Source organism: Sphaerodactylus townsendi, linkage group LG15 (assembly GCF_021028975.2).
Source record: "Sphaerodactylus townsendi isolate TG3544 linkage group LG15, MPM_Stown_v2.3, whole genome shotgun sequence".
In the NCBI taxonomy this organism is placed as follows: Eukaryota; Metazoa; Chordata; class Lepidosauria; order Squamata; family Sphaerodactylidae; genus Sphaerodactylus; species Sphaerodactylus townsendi.
Genome location: NC_059439.1, coordinates 36375038 through 36390807, shown reverse-complemented (window position 1 = coordinate 36390807; position 15770 = coordinate 36375038). Strand labels below are relative to the sequence as shown.

The 15770-nt window shown below is 51.2% G+C and overlaps 1 protein-coding gene across 5 annotated transcripts in view; it reads left to right on the top strand.

The window, feature by feature from the left end:
- The window catches only part of AP1G2 (adaptor related protein complex 1 subunit gamma 2), a 29898-nt gene extending 15063 nt beyond the window's left edge, over positions 1–14835 (top strand). For 4 of the 5 annotated variants that reach the window (XM_048516311.1, XM_048516314.1, XM_048516310.1 and 1 more), the window contains 9 exons: positions 1897–2019; positions 5087–5176; positions 5711–5841; positions 6349–6453; positions 7520–7673; positions 8806–8926; positions 13253–13419; positions 13588–13686; positions 14567–14835. In XM_048516311.1, coding sequence (XP_048372268.1) covers positions 1897–2019; positions 5087–5176; positions 5711–5841; positions 6349–6453; positions 7520–7673; positions 8806–8926; positions 13253–13419; positions 13588–13686; positions 14567–14671 — 1095 coding nt within the window. In that variant the 3' untranslated portion in view covers positions 14672–14835. The remainder of the gene's footprint in view (positions 1–1896; positions 2020–5086; positions 5177–5710; positions 5842–6348; positions 6454–7519; positions 7674–8805; positions 8927–13252; positions 13420–13587; positions 13687–14566) is intronic. The other variant, XM_048516313.1, reaches the window with a different exon arrangement.
- Positions 14836–15770: the final 935 nt, after the last annotated feature.

Here is a 15770-nt window from a genome sequence, read left to right as displayed (position 1 = left end):
TCAGGGAATTGACGGATTGGAGCACCTTCCTTATGAGGAGAGGCTGCAGCGTTTGGGACTCTTTAGTTTGGAGAGGAGACGTCTGAGGGGGGATATGATTGAAGTCTATAAAATTATGCATGGGGTAGAAAATGTTGACAGAGAGCAATTTTTCTCTCTTTCTCACAATACTAGAACCAGGGGGCATTCATTGAAAATGCTGGGGGGAAGAATTAGGACTAATCAAAGGAAACACTTCTTCACGCAACGTGTGATCGGTGTTTGGAATCTGCTGCCACAGGAGGTGGTGAGGGCCACTAACCTGGATAGCTTTAAAAGGGGCTTGGATAGATTGATGGAGGAGAAGTCGATTTATGGCTACCAATCTTGATCCTCCTTGATCTCAGATTGCAAATGCCTGAGCAGACCAGGTGCTCAGGAGCAGCAGCAGCAGCAGAAGGCCCTTGCTTTCACATCCTGCCTGTGAGCTCCCAAAGGCACCTGGTGGCCACTGCGAGTAGCAGAGTGCTGGACTAGATGGACTCTGGTCTGATCCAGCTGGCGTGTTCTTATGTTCTTATGAGTCTTGTTTTTGTCATCGGACCAAGTACGATATCCTTGGTGTAGTCATTTTAGCTTCTTGGGAGAGTTCAGACTAGAGAGTTACTTCAGGGGGTGGGGGAATTGATGGATGAACTTCTCAAAAAAAACCAACGCTTATCACAACATAGCCCAGTGGTGGCGAACCTATGGCACGGGTGCCGGAGGTGGCACTCAGAGACCTCTCTGTGGGCACACGCAAACAGAGTCCCCCTCCCCCTGCACATCTAAGCTGGCCTGGGCCGCTGGGCTCGATTATTAGCATTAAACCTAAGACCTAGTTTTGGGGAAGTAGTGTAGGCAACCCTGTTAAGCGCTGTTAAACTGAAGCGCAATCCTTTACCTGGGAGTAAGCTCGGTTGCTGGCAATGGGGCTTGCTTCTGAGTAAACCCTCCTAGGGTTGTGATTCACCCGCTGGAAGAGTTGCACGGTTGCTTCAAAGCAAAGCCACCGACTACCACCAAGCTTACTCCCGAGTAACGCATGCCTCGGAGCCAACCATTTTTTCTAAACTAAAACCCACAATATTCAGGTTAAATAGCCGTGTTGGCACTTTGCAATAAATAAGTGGGTTTTGGGTTGCAGTTTGGGCACTCGGCCTCGAAAAGGTTCGCCATCACTGACATAGCCTGTTCACCTTTTACACTCTCTAGATTTTCTTCCAATAATTGAACGTATCTTCCCTGACCACCCCTGTTTCTGGTAGCGCTTTGAAACAGCCGTTCTAGGTGTGCTGAAAGAGGGTATTTTGAGGCTCTAATTTAGAATGCATGGTGGGATTCAAACTGTGGCGTAGCGCCAATGGGGCTGGGCGGGCCATGATGGGGGCGTGGCCAGGCATTCTGAGGGCGGGGCATTCCACAAGTGAGGGCGTGTAGCGGGACGCAGCCACTGCATGATCCTTAGGCGGGGAAGCGAGATGCACGCACTTGAAGCAGGCTGCCACACACACACCTGGTGTGCACCTCCTGCTAGACTGCTTCAAGTTCTGCGCGCTACTGCTGAGAGGAGGGGCGTAACTAAGGCAAAAATCACGTGGCAAAATCACCAATTAGTAACCCCCTCTCGGCACACGCAAATAATTAGTAACCTACTCTCGAGAACCTGTGAGAACCTGCTGGATCCCACCTCTGGGTAAAATGTTAGGTACACGTGGGCAAAATGTTAGGAGCAAACACTACCAGACCACGGCCACACAGCCCACGAAACCCACAACAACCAGAGTTTTTTTAATACTTTCAGGAAAAAGTGCAGAAACATAATTCAGACAACAGGAAAACCCCTCCTTTCCCTGTCACTTTCCTTCTTCCTTGCAGGCTGGCTCATACGTGCGGGACGACGCGGTCCCCAACCTCACGCACTTGATTGGCGGCGCGAAGGAACTTCATGGTTACGCAGTGCAGCAGCTATACCAAGCGCTGGCTCAGGATATCTCTCAGGTGCGAGGGGGGGGGGTTCAGAACTGGGAGTGGGGCATCCTCAGGAGGCTAGAGGTGACCCAAACAGGGCTGCCAACCTCCAGGTGGGTCCTGGAGATCTCCTAGAATTCAGAAGGCGGAGGAGTTTGGATTTATACCCCACCTTTCTCTCCTGTAAGGAGACTCAAGGTGGCTTACAAGCTCCTTTCTATTCCTCTCCCCACCTAGGGAGGGAGGTGGGGCTGAGAGAGTCCAGAGAGAACTGTGACTGGCCCAAGGTCACCCAGCAGGAATGTAGGAGTGGGGGAACACACCTGGTTCACCAGATAATCCTCTGCCATTCAGTGGAGGAGTGGGGAATCAAACCCAGTTCTCCAGATTACAATCCACCTCTTAACCACTACACCACGCTGGCTCTCACGACACACTCCTGCATTCCAGCTGGGTGACCTTGGGCAAGTCACAGTTCTCTCAGAACTCTCTCAGCCCCCCACCACCTCACAAGGTGTCTGTTGTGGGGAGGGGAAGGGGAAGGAGTTGGCAAGCTGTCTGAGTCTCCTCTGGGAGAAAAAAAGTCAGAATTATAAATCTAAGCGATAATTATAAATCGGAGAACAGCAGTGGCGTAGGAAGTTAAGAGCTCGTGTATCTAATCTGGAGGAACCGGGTTTGATTCCCAGCTCTGCCGCCTGAGCTGTGGAGGCTGATCTGGGGAATTCAGATTAGCCTGCGCACTCCCACACACGCCAGCTGGGTGACCTTGGGCTAGTCACCGCTTCTCGGAGCTCTCTCAGCCCCACCTACCTCACAGGGTGTTTGTTGTGAGGGGGGAAGGGCAAGGAGATTGTCAGCCCCTTTGAGTCTCCTGCAGGAGAGAAAGGGGGGATATAAATCCAAATCCTCCTCCTCCTCCTCCTCCTCCTCCTCCTCCTCCTCCTCCTCTTCTTCTTCTTCTTCTTCTTCTTCTTCTTCTTCTTCTTCTTCTTCTTCTTCTTCTTCTTCTTCTTCTTCTTCTTCTTCTTCTTCTTCTTCTTCTTCTTCTTCTTCTTCTTCTTCTTCTTCTTCTTCTTCTTCTTCTTCTTCTTCTTGTGCAAACTTCTGTGCTGCTTAAAAGATAGATGGTGTGTAGAAAGTTAAACAGGCCTTCCCTCGCATGTATTTGCCCAGTCACTGAAGATCAGCTTTTCAGCTGTCTTAATTGAAGCAATGTTGGTGACTGTGAGGGTCAATGTCTTACCTGTAGTGGCACCTTGTTTGCGGAACTCCCCCCCCCCCCCCCACATCTTGTGCCTTCGTTGTTAAGTTTTAAGCGCCAGGTAAAAACACAGTCATTTTCCTGGGCTTGCCGTGATTCATTTTTCCACGTTGGGTGTCTCATTTTCTCAGTTCTCCGATTCCTTGGGTTTTTATTGCCTGTAAATCAATTCAATGCAGATACATCCAGGCTATTTTTGGCTGCGGCCAGATTGCAGATCTTACGGCATAACTGACGCCGCTCTTAATGTGCGGTAGTTACTTTTGCTATTGATTGCTTTCATCTCTTTGTACCTTCACGAGAGCCTCGTGCCGCTGACACGGTACACAAATAATTTAAGCGCACAAATAACCATGGAAGAAAGAAGTCGGGATGGATTAGGCTTTTATCTGGAGCTGCAGTTCAGCAAAGCCGGGAGGTTCGTTTGCTTTCATCTAGCACAGGGATCCCCAAAGGCACCGGGCTCCCCGTCAAATGTTTTTGGAAAGCGACCCCCCCCCTCGCCTCCTCTGGCAACCATTTTGTGCTCGTGCATACCACACTGTGTCAGAATTCTAGAGTTGTCCACGGGCTCAGAAAAGGTTGGGGACTCCATATCTGCAAACTCGGCCTTGGTAAAAAAAATTCCTTTAAAAAAGATATCAGAATGCAAAAGAATCTCTGAGCCGCGTGGTCTGCAAAATGCTGAGCTGTTATGAGGGTCCTGTGTGTGTGTGTGTTGTGTACAATTTATTATTATTATTATTATTATTATTATTATTATTATTATTATTATTATTATTATTATTATTATTATTATTATTATTATTATTATTTGTTTATTTATTAATTAAACTTTTATGCTGCCCACCCCCGGAGGGAGAGCTCTGAGCGGTGTACAGCATAAACAATACAACTGAACAAGTAGAGCACTCTCATAATTTAAGTCTAAATATAGTATAAATATGGACTCTCTAACGTTAAAATAATGAAGACCATTTAAAATACAGCGTACAAAATGTAGTGTCCAGACAATTTAAAAAGCCCCTCTTGAGAGGCAGATGGAAGGACCCATTGGTGTAATAAGGGCCACAGAAGTTGAAAGAGGGAGAGGGTGGGGTCAGTGGTGGGATCCAAAAATTTTAGTAACAGGTTCCCATGGTGGTGGGATTCAAACAGTGGCGTAGCGCCAATGGGGCTGGGCGTGGCACGACGGGGGCGTGGCCAGGCATTCCGTGGGCGGGGCATTAATAATTTTTCTGTTACTGTAAAAAACTCTTACTGTAAAATAAAAAGTTCCTAATTTCCAGCTGGTATCTTTCTGTCCATAATTCAAACTCATTATAGCAAGTCCTATCGTCTGCTGCCAACAGAAACAACTACTTCTCCTCTAATTGACTGCCTGTCAAATACTTAATACTTTCAAATACTTAATTTTGTTTCTAGAAATCAAAAGAAGGAGACTTTCCTTAAACAAGGGACTTTACCATATTTCTAAAACATGTTTTTAAAACAGCCCAACAGGGAGAATTGTCCCGTTTTCTACCTTCGCTAACAAGCCACATAGGAAACAACAGGACTTGATGATTTTTGGACCTAATGGAATTTCTAACGGAAAAGCGGACCCAATTAGTAACCCCCTCTCGGCACACACAAATAATTAGCAACCCACTCTCGGGAACTGGTGAGAACCTGCTGGATCCCACCTTTGGGTGGGGTGCCATCAGTGGCCGGCTTCTCCAAAGGCCCGGTGGAACAGCTCGGTCTTACAGGCCCAGAGGGAGAGATACAAGAGAGGAGGTGAGTTGCCATCTACCTAGGAGAGAGAATAACTTATGCCCTCCTTTCCTCCAGCAACCTTTGGTTCAGGTGGCCACTTGGTGCATCGGTGAATACGGGAACCTCCTATTGGCTGGGAGCTGTGAAGAGGTGGAGCCTAAGCAGGTGAGAAGTTGGAAATTCAGGGTCTGGGTCAACTAGGAATGGGAAGCCAAATCCAAATCCAAATCCAAATCCAAAACCTTTATTAGGCATAAAACCAGTGCCAAGAATTTCAAATACAATAAAAAGATCATTATTGCTCAACTTGCAGTACACAGAGCAAAAACATAGCAACAGCTTCAGAGATTTCAACACTAGAGCTATTTAGAAGTTTAGCCATTTTTATTTTATCAGAAAGGAGAATAAATCCTGTTGGTAACACAGTTCTCAAATCAGTTCTGATGTTGTTGTACTTTGAACAATGAAGCAGAATATGAGAAAGTGTATCAGTTGTATCAGGACAAAATCGACAGCGACGCTCATTTTGTGGAATACCAGAGAAGCGACCTTGAAGATGTACTGATGGAAAAGAGTTACACCTTGCTCTAGTCATGACCCATCTGCAATTGTAATTAATGGGAAGCCGAGGAAGTTTGCGCACACCGTCTCCCCCGGTCCCAATCCAGCTAAAACCGTTCTCCTCTTTGGCCCGTGCAGGTAGACCCGGAAGAAATGCTGTCCCTCTTGGAACGTGTCCTCCAGTCGCACCTCTCCTGGCCGGCAACGAGGGGCTACGCGCTGACCGCCCTCATGAAACTTGGGACCCATCTCCAAGGCAACAGTATAAAGTGAGGTTGCCGGGGCCGGCCTCCCCAAAGTCTGGCCCTTCACCGTGACCTTATCTTACGTTGCCTGTTGCTTGTAAGCAGTGTTGAGACTCCTTCAGAGAGCCAGCGTGGCCTAGTGGTTAAGAGCAGGGGCACTCTAATCTGGAGGAACCGGGTTTGATTCCCCGCTCTGCCACTTGAGCTGTGGAGGCTTATCTGGGGAACCAGATTAGCCTGTGCACTCCAACACATGCCAGCTGGGTGACCTTGGGCTAGTCACAGTTCTTCGGACCTCTCTCAGTCCCACTCACCTCACAGGATGTTTGTTGTGGGTGGGGGGGGAGGAGAAGGAAAAGAGATTGTAAGCCCCTTTGAGTCTCCTTACAGGAGAGAAAGGAGGGATATAAATCCAGCTCTTCTTAAGGCATAGAAAAGCAAGGTATAAAAACCTGCCCCTCTTCGTGTGCTTCAAATTAAGGTGATTCATAACCTTTTCCCATACATATTTTTTTTCTCCTCCCTTCCAAGTCGCATCCGGAGTCTGGTCTCTATTTACTGCAGCTGCCACGACATCGAATTGCAGCAACGGGCAGTGGAATATAATGCCCTTTTCCGTAAATATGACCATCTCAGGTGAGTTCTCCAGGCAGGTTTGGGACAGGGGCGAATCTAGGGAATCCTTATGCCTACTGGGGAAAGAGTGCGGCAGATCCCGGGGTTCTGTCTGGGAACCGGAATTTGAGAACCAGTACCATGTCAAAGTTGTGTACTTGCTGGGAGTCAGTGCATACTCTGTTTCACATTAAGATGTTAGTAGATTGCATATTCCTCTACCACAGAACAAAGCATACCAGACCTCCTTTGCTGTACAATGCTCTGCTTGGGTCCCAGGGCGTACCTACTAGCCCTGCCCCCCTCCCCAATTAGTTTGAAAATTTGAAAGTATAACAACAATAACAAACAACAACAACAACAAGCTGAGGTCGCCCCAGTGGTAATCGGCATGCTGGACGCCATCCCAAAAACACTAGGGCAGCACTTGAAACATCTTCGAATTGACAAAATTAACATCTGTCAAATTCAGAAGGCAGCCCTGCTGGGATCCGCACGAATACTATGCCGATACATTACAACTTCCTAGGCCTCTGAGTGAGGCTCGAATTGTAATGAAGGCCAACAACCAGCTAAAGATCTGGCAGCTGTGAAATCTACAACAACAACAACAACAACAACAAGAAGAGTTGGATTTATATCCCACCCTTATTCTCCTATAAGGAGACTGAAAGGGGCTTACAAACTCCTTTCCCTTCCCCCCACCTCACAACAAACACCCTGTGAAGTGGATGGGGCTGAGAGAGCTCTGAAGAACTGTGACTAGCCGAAGGTCACCCAGCTGGCGTGTGTTGGAGTGCACAGGCTAATCTGAATTCCCCGGATAAGCCTCCACAGCTCAGGTGGCAGAGCGGGGAATCAAACCCAGTTCCTCCAGATTAGAGTACACCTGCTCTTAACCACTACACCGCTGCTGCTCCTACATTTTGGCACAAATGAAGAACCCCCCAGATTGCTTGCAGACGTGTTATGGGTGGCCAAACTTAGCCATTTCTCTGGTGTGCTGTGCACGCTCACAAGAGGGGAGGAAGAAAATGAGGCAGGAGAAATCAGGTCTGCAAGTGGCAATTTTACCTGACTCTTTTAGGGCATCTATTTTGGAGAAGATGCCCCTTGTGGAGAAAGCTAGTTATGGTGAGGACGGAAGTGAAAAAGGACAGCCGGGAAGAGAGGCGAACGTTACCGTGAACATCCCCGAGGTGGAGCAGTGCAGCGATTCCAAACAACCCGAATCCAGCCAGGTGAGGGCAGCATCTCCCAACAGTTGAGTTTTTCCGGACCGGGCATGACTACTTTAATATCTTTTGCGGCGTCCTCAGGAAGCAAAGGCTTTCAAAGGCTTGGGGAGCTGGGGATGTTCAGTTCGGTGAGAAGGTGAAGAAGAGACACGATAGCCATGTTCAGATATTTGAAGGGGTGCCATGTTGGGGAGGGAGCAAGTTTGTTTTCTGCAGCTCCAGACACTAGGACCAGGAGCCATTGGTTCAAGGGGAAGGAAAAGAGATTCCACCTAAACATTAGGAAGAACTTCCTGACTGTCAGGGCTGTTCAATAGTGGAATGCAGTACCTCAGAGTGTGGTGGAATCTCCTTCTTTGGAGGTTTTTAAACAGAGGCTGGATGGCCACCTGTCAGGAGTGCTTTGATTATGTGTTCCTGCATTCCAGGGGGTTGGACTAGATGGCCCTTGGGGGTCTCTTCCAACTCTATGATTTTATGATTCTAAGACACTCAGCTGAAATTTCACTGGTGGGTGGAAGAAGTCTTCCAAATCAAGATCCTGCTCTGCGCCATTTTCTGACCTGCATCCACTCCCGTGGTGCTGCACCAGTCTCTGGGCTGGGAATCTGACCGGAGCAGATTCAGCCATACTTGAACTGGAGTCAAAATAGTATATGGGGCTGGTTTCTCTCTCCACAACCTGCTGCCAGCAGCCCCTAGAAAGGGACTTCTCCAGTGGTGGGATCCAAAAATTTTAGTAACAGGTTCCCATGGTGGTGAGATTCAAACTGTGGCGTAGCGCCAATGGGGCTGGGCGGGGCATGACGGGGGCGTGGCCGGGCATTCCAGGGGCGGGGCTGTGGCAAGGATGCAGCCGCTGCGCTGGTCCTTGGGCGGGAAACGAATGCACGCAGGCGCAGGCTGCCATGCACGCCGGTGCACCTCCTGCTAGACGGCTTCAAGTTCTGCGCGCTACTGCTGAGAGGAGGGGCGTAACTAAGGCCAAAATCACGTGGCAAAATCACCCATTAGGAACCCCCTCTCGGCACACACAAATAATTAGTAACCTACTCTTGGGAACCTGTGAGAACCTGCTGGATATCACCTCTGGACTTCTCCCTTCATCACCTCTTACTGTTCCCTTTTTCTCCAGGTGTCTGATCTCTTAAACCTCCTTGGGGAACCTACCGAGCCTTCTCCTTTGCAGCCTGCTATAGGCACTCCGGTGGCAACAGGATCTGTCCTGGATTTACTCAAGGATCTAAAAACCCCAGGTATGGTGACACAGGAGAAGGAGGTGAATAGATAAAGAAGATGTGGTGATCTGCTTCCCTTCAGAGCTGACAGTCCGCTGGTTTCTTTGTGTTCAGATTAGCCTGGGCACTCCCACACACGCCGGCTGGGTGACCTTGGGCTAGTCACAGTTCTTCGGAGCTCTCTCAGCCCCACCCACCTCACAGGGTGTTTGTTGTGAGGGGGGAAGGGCAAGGAGATTGTAAGCCCCTTTGAGTCTCCTGCAGGAGAGAAAGGGGGGATATAAATCCAAATTCTTCTTCTTCTTCTTCTTGTGGCCGATCATCTGGGTAGCTGGGAGCCCAAGCAGCGTATTTATCAGTCTATCGGCATCTACTAGCCACGGTGACTCAAGGGAACCTGCACATTCAGTGGCAGCAACCTCTGAATCCCAGGAGGCAATGTCGGAAGGCCTCAGCCTCCATGCTCTTGAATCACCGTGGCTAGTAGATGAGCCGGCCTGGTGTCGTGGTTAAGAGCAGGTGCATTCTAATCTGGAGAGCCGGGTTTGATTTCCGCGCTCTGCCACTTGAGCTGTGGAGGCTTGTCTGGTGAACCAGATTAGCTTGTGAACTCCAACACATGAAGCCAGCTGGATGACCTTGGGCTAGTCACAGTTCTTCGGAGCTCTCTCAGCCCCACCCACCGCACAGGGTGTTCGTGGTGGGGGTGGGGGAAGGAGATTGTCCGCCCCTTTGAGTCTCCTTTTAGGAGAGAAAGGGAGGATATAAATCCAAACTCCTCTCCTCCTCCTCCTCCTCCTCCTCCTCCCCCCCCCCCCCCCCCCCCCCCCCCCCCCCCCCCCCCCCCCCCCCCCCCCCCCCCCCCCCTCCCCCCCCCCCCCCCTCCCCCCCCCCCCCCCTCCCCCCCCCCCCCCCCCCCCCCCCCCCCCCCCCCCCCCCCCCCCCCCCCCCCCCCCCCCCCCCCCCCCCCCCCCCCCCCCCCCTCCCCCCCCCCCACCCCCCCCCCCCCCCCCCCCCCCCTCCCTCCCCCACCCACCCCCACACCCCCCCACCCCCCCCCCCCCCCCCCCCCCCCCCCCCCCCCCCCCCCCCCCCTCCCCCTCCCCCCCCCCTCCCCCCCCCTCCCCCCTCCCCCCCCCCCCCCCCCCCCCCCCCCCTCCCCCCCCCCCCCCCCCCCCCCCCCCCCCCCCCCCCCCCCCCCCCCCCCCCACCACACGAATACTATGCCGATCCACCCACAACTTCCACAGAGCCTCTGAGTGAGATAGGAATTGTAATGAAGGCCCAACAACCAGCTAAGGAATCTGGCAGCTGTGAAATCTACAACAACAACAACAACAACAACAAGAAGAGTTGGATTTATATCCCACCCTTATTCTCCTATAAGGAGACTGAAAGGGGCTTACAAACTCCTTTCCCTTCCCCCCACCTCACAACAAACACCCTGTGAAGTGGATGGGGCTGAGAGAGCTCTGAAGAACTGTGACTAGCCGAAGGTCACCCAGCTGGCGTGTGTTGGAGTGTACAGGCTAATCTGAATTCCCCGGATAAGCCTCCACAGCTCAGGTGGCAGAGCGGGGAATCAAACCCAGTTCCTCCAGATTAGAGTACACCTGCTCTTAACCACTACACCACTGCTGCTCCTACATTTTGGCATAAATGAAGACCCCCTCAAATTGCTTGCAGATGTGTTACGGGTGGCCAAACTTAGCCATTTCTCTGGTGTGCTGCGCATGCTCTCAAGAGGGGAGGAAGAAAATGAGGCAGGAGAAATCAGGTCTGCAAGTGGCAATTTTACCTGACTCTTTTAGGGCATCTATTTTGGAGAAGATGCCCCTTGTGGAGAAAGCTAGTTATGGTGAGGACGGAAGTGAAAAAGGACAGCCGGGAAGAGAGGCGAACGTTACCGTGAACATCCCCGAGGTGGAGCAGTGCAGCGATTCCAAACAACCCGAATCCAGCCAGGTGAGGGCAGCATCTCCCAACAGTTGAGTTTTTCCGGACCGGGCATGACTACTTTAAATATCTTTTGCGACGTCCTAAGGAAGCAAAGGCTTTCAAAGGCTTGGGGAGCTGGAGATGTTCAGTTCGGTGAGAAGGTGAAGAAGAGACACGATAGCCATGTTCAGATATTTGAAGGGGTGTCATGTTGGGGAGGGAGCAAGTTTGTTTTCTGCAGCTCCAGACACTAGGACCAGGAGTAATGGGTTCAAGGAAAAGGAAAAGAGATTCCACCTAAACATTAGGAAGAACTTCCTGACTGTCAGGGCTGTTCAATAGTGGAATGCAGTACCTCAGAGTGTGGTGGAATCTCCTTCTTTGGAGGTTTTTAAACAGAGGCTGGACGGCCATCTGTCAGGAGTGCTTTGATTATGTGTTCCTGCATTCCAGGGGGTTGGACTAGATGGCCCTTGGGGGTCTCTTCCAACTCTATGATTTTATGATTCTAAGACGCTCAGCTGAAATTTCACTGGTGGGTGGAAGAAGTCTTCCAAATCAAGATCCTGCTCTGCGCCATTTTCTGACCTGCATCCACTCCCGTGGTGCTGCACCAGTCTCTGGAGCAGGAATCTGACTGAGGCAGATTCAGCCATACTTGAACTGGAGTCAAAATGGTATGTGGGGCTGGTTTCTCTCTCCACAACCTGCTGCCAGCAGCCCCTAGAAAGGGACTTCTCCAGTGGTGGGTTACAAAGAGTTTAGTAACAGGTTTCCCATGGTGGTGAGATTCAAGCTTCAATGGCGTAAGCGCCAATGATATTAGAGGCTGAGCGGGGCACTTCGGCAGAGGCCAGCCGGGCATTCGAGGGGCAGGGCTGTAGCAAGGGCGCACCCGCTTCGCTGGTCCCTGCAGGCGGGAAGCTTGAATGCACGCATAGGCAGGCTGCCATGCTGCGCCAGTGCACCTCACACTGCTACAGAGCGACTTCAAGTTTCTGCGCGCTACTTTTCTTGCTGAGAGGAGGGGCGTAACTTAAGGCCAAAATCACGTGGCAAAATCACCCATTAGGGAACCCCCCTCTCGGCACACACCACAAATAATTGGTAACCTTACTCTCGGGAACCTGTGAGAACCTGCTGGATATCACCTCTGGACTTCTCCCTTCATCACCTCTTACTGTTCCCTTTTTTCTCCAGGTGTCTGATCTCTTAAACCTCCTTGGGGAACCTACCGAGCCTTCTCCTTTGCAGCCTGCTACTATACTCCGGTGTAAACTAAGGATCTGTCCTGGATTTACTCAAAAGGATCTAAAAACCCCAGGTATGGTGACACAGGAGAAGGAGGTGAATAGATAAAGAAGATGTGGTGATCTGCTTCCCTTCAGAGCTGACAGTCCGCTGGTTTCTTTGTGTTCAGATTAGCCTGGGCACTCCCACACACGCCGGCTGGGTGACCTTGGGCTAGTCACAGTTCTTCGGAGCTCTCTCAGCCCCACCCACCTCACAGGGTGTTTTGTTGTGAGGGGGGAAGGGCGAGGAGATTGTATTGCCCCTTTGAGTCTCCTGCAGGGGAGAAAGAGGAGGATATAAAATCCCAAATTCTTCTTCTTCTAGCTACTACTTGTGGCCGATCATCTGGGTAGCTGGGAGCCCAAGAAGCGAAAGTGTTATCAGTCTATACGGCATCTACTTCCACAGTGACTCAAGGGAACCTGCACATTCAGTGGCAGCAACCTCTGAATCCCAGGAGGCAATGTCGGAAGGCCTCAGCCTCCATGCTCCAGAATCGCATTGCTTCCGTAGATGAGCTGACCTGGTGTGGAAGTGATGGTTAAGAGCAGGTGCATTCTAATCTGGAGAGCAGGGTTTGATTTCCTTCTGCCACTTGCCAGGCACAATGGAGAACTGTCACGAGTGAACCAGGTCAGCTTGTGAACTCCAACACATGAAACCAGCTGGATGACCTTGGGCTAGTCACGGTGCTTTGGAGCTCTCTCAGCCCCACCCACCGCTGGGGTGTTAAGTGGGTGGGGGTGGGGGAAGGAGATTGTCCGCCCCTTTGAGTCTCCTTTTAGGAGAGAAAGGGAAGATATAAATCCAAACTCCTCTCCTCCTCCTCCTCCTCCTCCTCCTCCTCCTCCTCCTCCTCCTCCTCCTCTTCTTCTTCTTCTTCTTCTTCTTCTTCTTCTTCTTCTGACTCAATGGACCACTGGTCTGATCCAGCTGAGCTCTTCTGAGACAGGGATACTTATTAAGAACAAATTATTAAGAACTTGCCTGGGATTTACTTTGGAGAAGTTACATTCCCCGTTGATTGGCTAACGCGGTGGAAGTGAGACGAAGGGGGAAATATACAGCACCGCTTGAAAGATTTACTTGTCTCTCGGCTTCCTGTCCCACCAGCTACCGCTCTCCCCCGCCTGGTCGTCTACGAACGAGATGAGCTGCTGGTCGAATTCTCAATGGAGCGTCCCCCGCTGGAGCCCACGTTATTGCTCATCACGGCCACGGTATCTAACAGGGCGTCCAGTGACGTGACCGGATTTTCTCTGCAAGTGGCTGTCCCTAAGGTGAGGCGGAACGGATGTCGCTGGTGGCCGATGACCGGACAACCCTAAAACCTTGTGTTTTGATTTTACAAGAAATTGTTTTTGGGTGGTGTAGGGGGGAGAAATTATTCTGAATTTATAAGGAAATGCAGACAGCTTGGATATGCTCATCTTTTCTCTTCCCAACAGTCTTTCGAGGTGGAACTCCTAGCCCCCAGCGGGTCCACAGTCCCACGACAGGGTGGTCCCCCCATCATTCAGTCGATCCGCGTTTTGAACCCCAGGAAGGTAAGAATGTTGGAGCGGGGCCCTGCCCCCTGAGTTGGAACAGCCTTTAAAGATATCCTACGTCATCCGGCAAAGCAGTGACTCTCCCTGCAATGTGACAACGGAGACTTCCCATTGGCCACATGACAGGTGACATCACAGTGACACATTCAAGGTTTCCCTCCGCTGTGATGTCACTTCCTCTCTGGTCACAGGACGTCTCTGTCCTGCTAGCATAACGGGCACCACAAGCATTATTTCTTCCCTTATCTGTGGGGCAGCTGCCGTTCCTTCAGTGCGGTTTCTCTGGCAACAGAGTTCTTGCAGTTGGTGGGATACACTCAGGATCTGTCTTTAGGATGCTGATGAATGCATTCCTCCTTTTTCCCCACCAACCTGAATGGCTGGGAACCGACCTGCCTTTAACGAGAGACCTGGGATTTTCCTAGCGCTGAATTCAGAGTTCAATATATATCTAAAGTTTTGCACGGTTCCACAATATAGAGTGGGAGAGCCAGCGTGGCATAGTGGATTCTAATCTGGAGTGGATTCTGATCTGGAGAGCAGGTGGATTCTAATCCGGAGAACCGGGTTTGATTCCCCACTCCTCCACCTGAGTGGCAGAGGCTGATCTGGCGAACCAGATGTGTTTCCACACTCCTACATTCCTGCTGGGTGACCTTCAGCTAGTCACAGTTCTCTCAGAACTCTCTCAGCCCCACCGACCTCACAAGGTGTCTGTTGTGGGGAGAGGAAGGGAAAGGAGCTTGTAGGCCACCTTGAGTCTCCTTACAGGAAGAAAAGGTGGGGTATAAATCCAAACTCTTCTTCTTTTCTCTGCGCAGAGTTCCTGTCAGGTCAGGAATTACTAACCTTGCGTCCCTCCCTTTCCGATTCCCAGCTCCCGCTCCGGATGCGCCTGCGTCTTGCTTACACCCTGCCCTCTGGTGCAACCGTCCAACAAATTGAGGAAATCCACTCCTTCCCAGAGGCCGCGTGGCAGTGACCGGCGAACAGCCTGGGAGATCCACCCACTCCGTAGGTTTCCAGTGTAGGTTTCCAGCCCGCCTGGCTTTCCCCCAAAACAAAGTCCGTGCAGTTGCAGCAACCGACCACCAGGTGGCGTTTTTATTCCACCTGGAGGCTTTTGGACTCTATTAGGGGGTGCACCTGGCTTCTTGGGGTGGGTGGGTTTAAATCACTGGAGGCAGACAGGGGTGGTGTTGGGGGGTGGTGTAAAGTTCTTGCAGGGAAGATCCCCCAAACTAAAAGAGAGTCAAGGCAGGACACAGCAGTGGGGGAACAGAACGGGGAATCCCCTCCGCCTCCCAACGGCTGGGAAATCAATTCGATTGATCAGCCAGACGGGGAGATTCCACAACAACTGAGCGGGACTAAGTGGAAATCGATGAAGATAAAGAGTGGGGGAAAAAAATAGGAATCCTCCAATAAAATAAACACACCACCCATCCCTCTCCGTGGCCCAAATCCACGTTTTTCCTTTGCGGCTCTGCAGAAACTGGGAGGTCCGATCCCAGGGGTGGGTTTCCGTCTGGGTTTCCCTTCCTAAAACCAAGGGGATGCCGCATTCAACATTCTGTCTACCAACAGTGCCCAGCCAGGTGTTGCCGGTGACGGTGTCCAAAGTATGGTCATCTAATCTGGAGGAACCGGGTTTGATTCCCAGCTCTGCCGCCTGAGCTGTGGAGGCTTTTCTGGGGAATTCAGATTAGCCTGTGCACTCCCACACACGCCAGCTGGGTGACCTTGGGCTAGTCACAGCTTCTCGGAGCTCTCTCAGCCCCACCTACCTCACAGGGTGTTCGTTGTGAGGGGAGAAGGGCAAGGAGATTGTAAGCCCCTTTGGGTCTCCTGCAGGAGAGAAAGGGGGGATATAAATCCAAACTCTTCTTCTTCTTGTGGCCGATCATCAAGATTTGGCCACAGGGGCTACAAAATGTGAGGCCACACTTCTGACCACCACAGCTGTCAGCCACAGGCAGGTGTCTCTGTGGTGCATAGGTCCCCAATGTGGTGTCCCCCAATAGTTCCCCTTCAGAAAAGGGGCGGGACAGGGAAAGGTGGAGCTTTTCCCAGCAATTTTT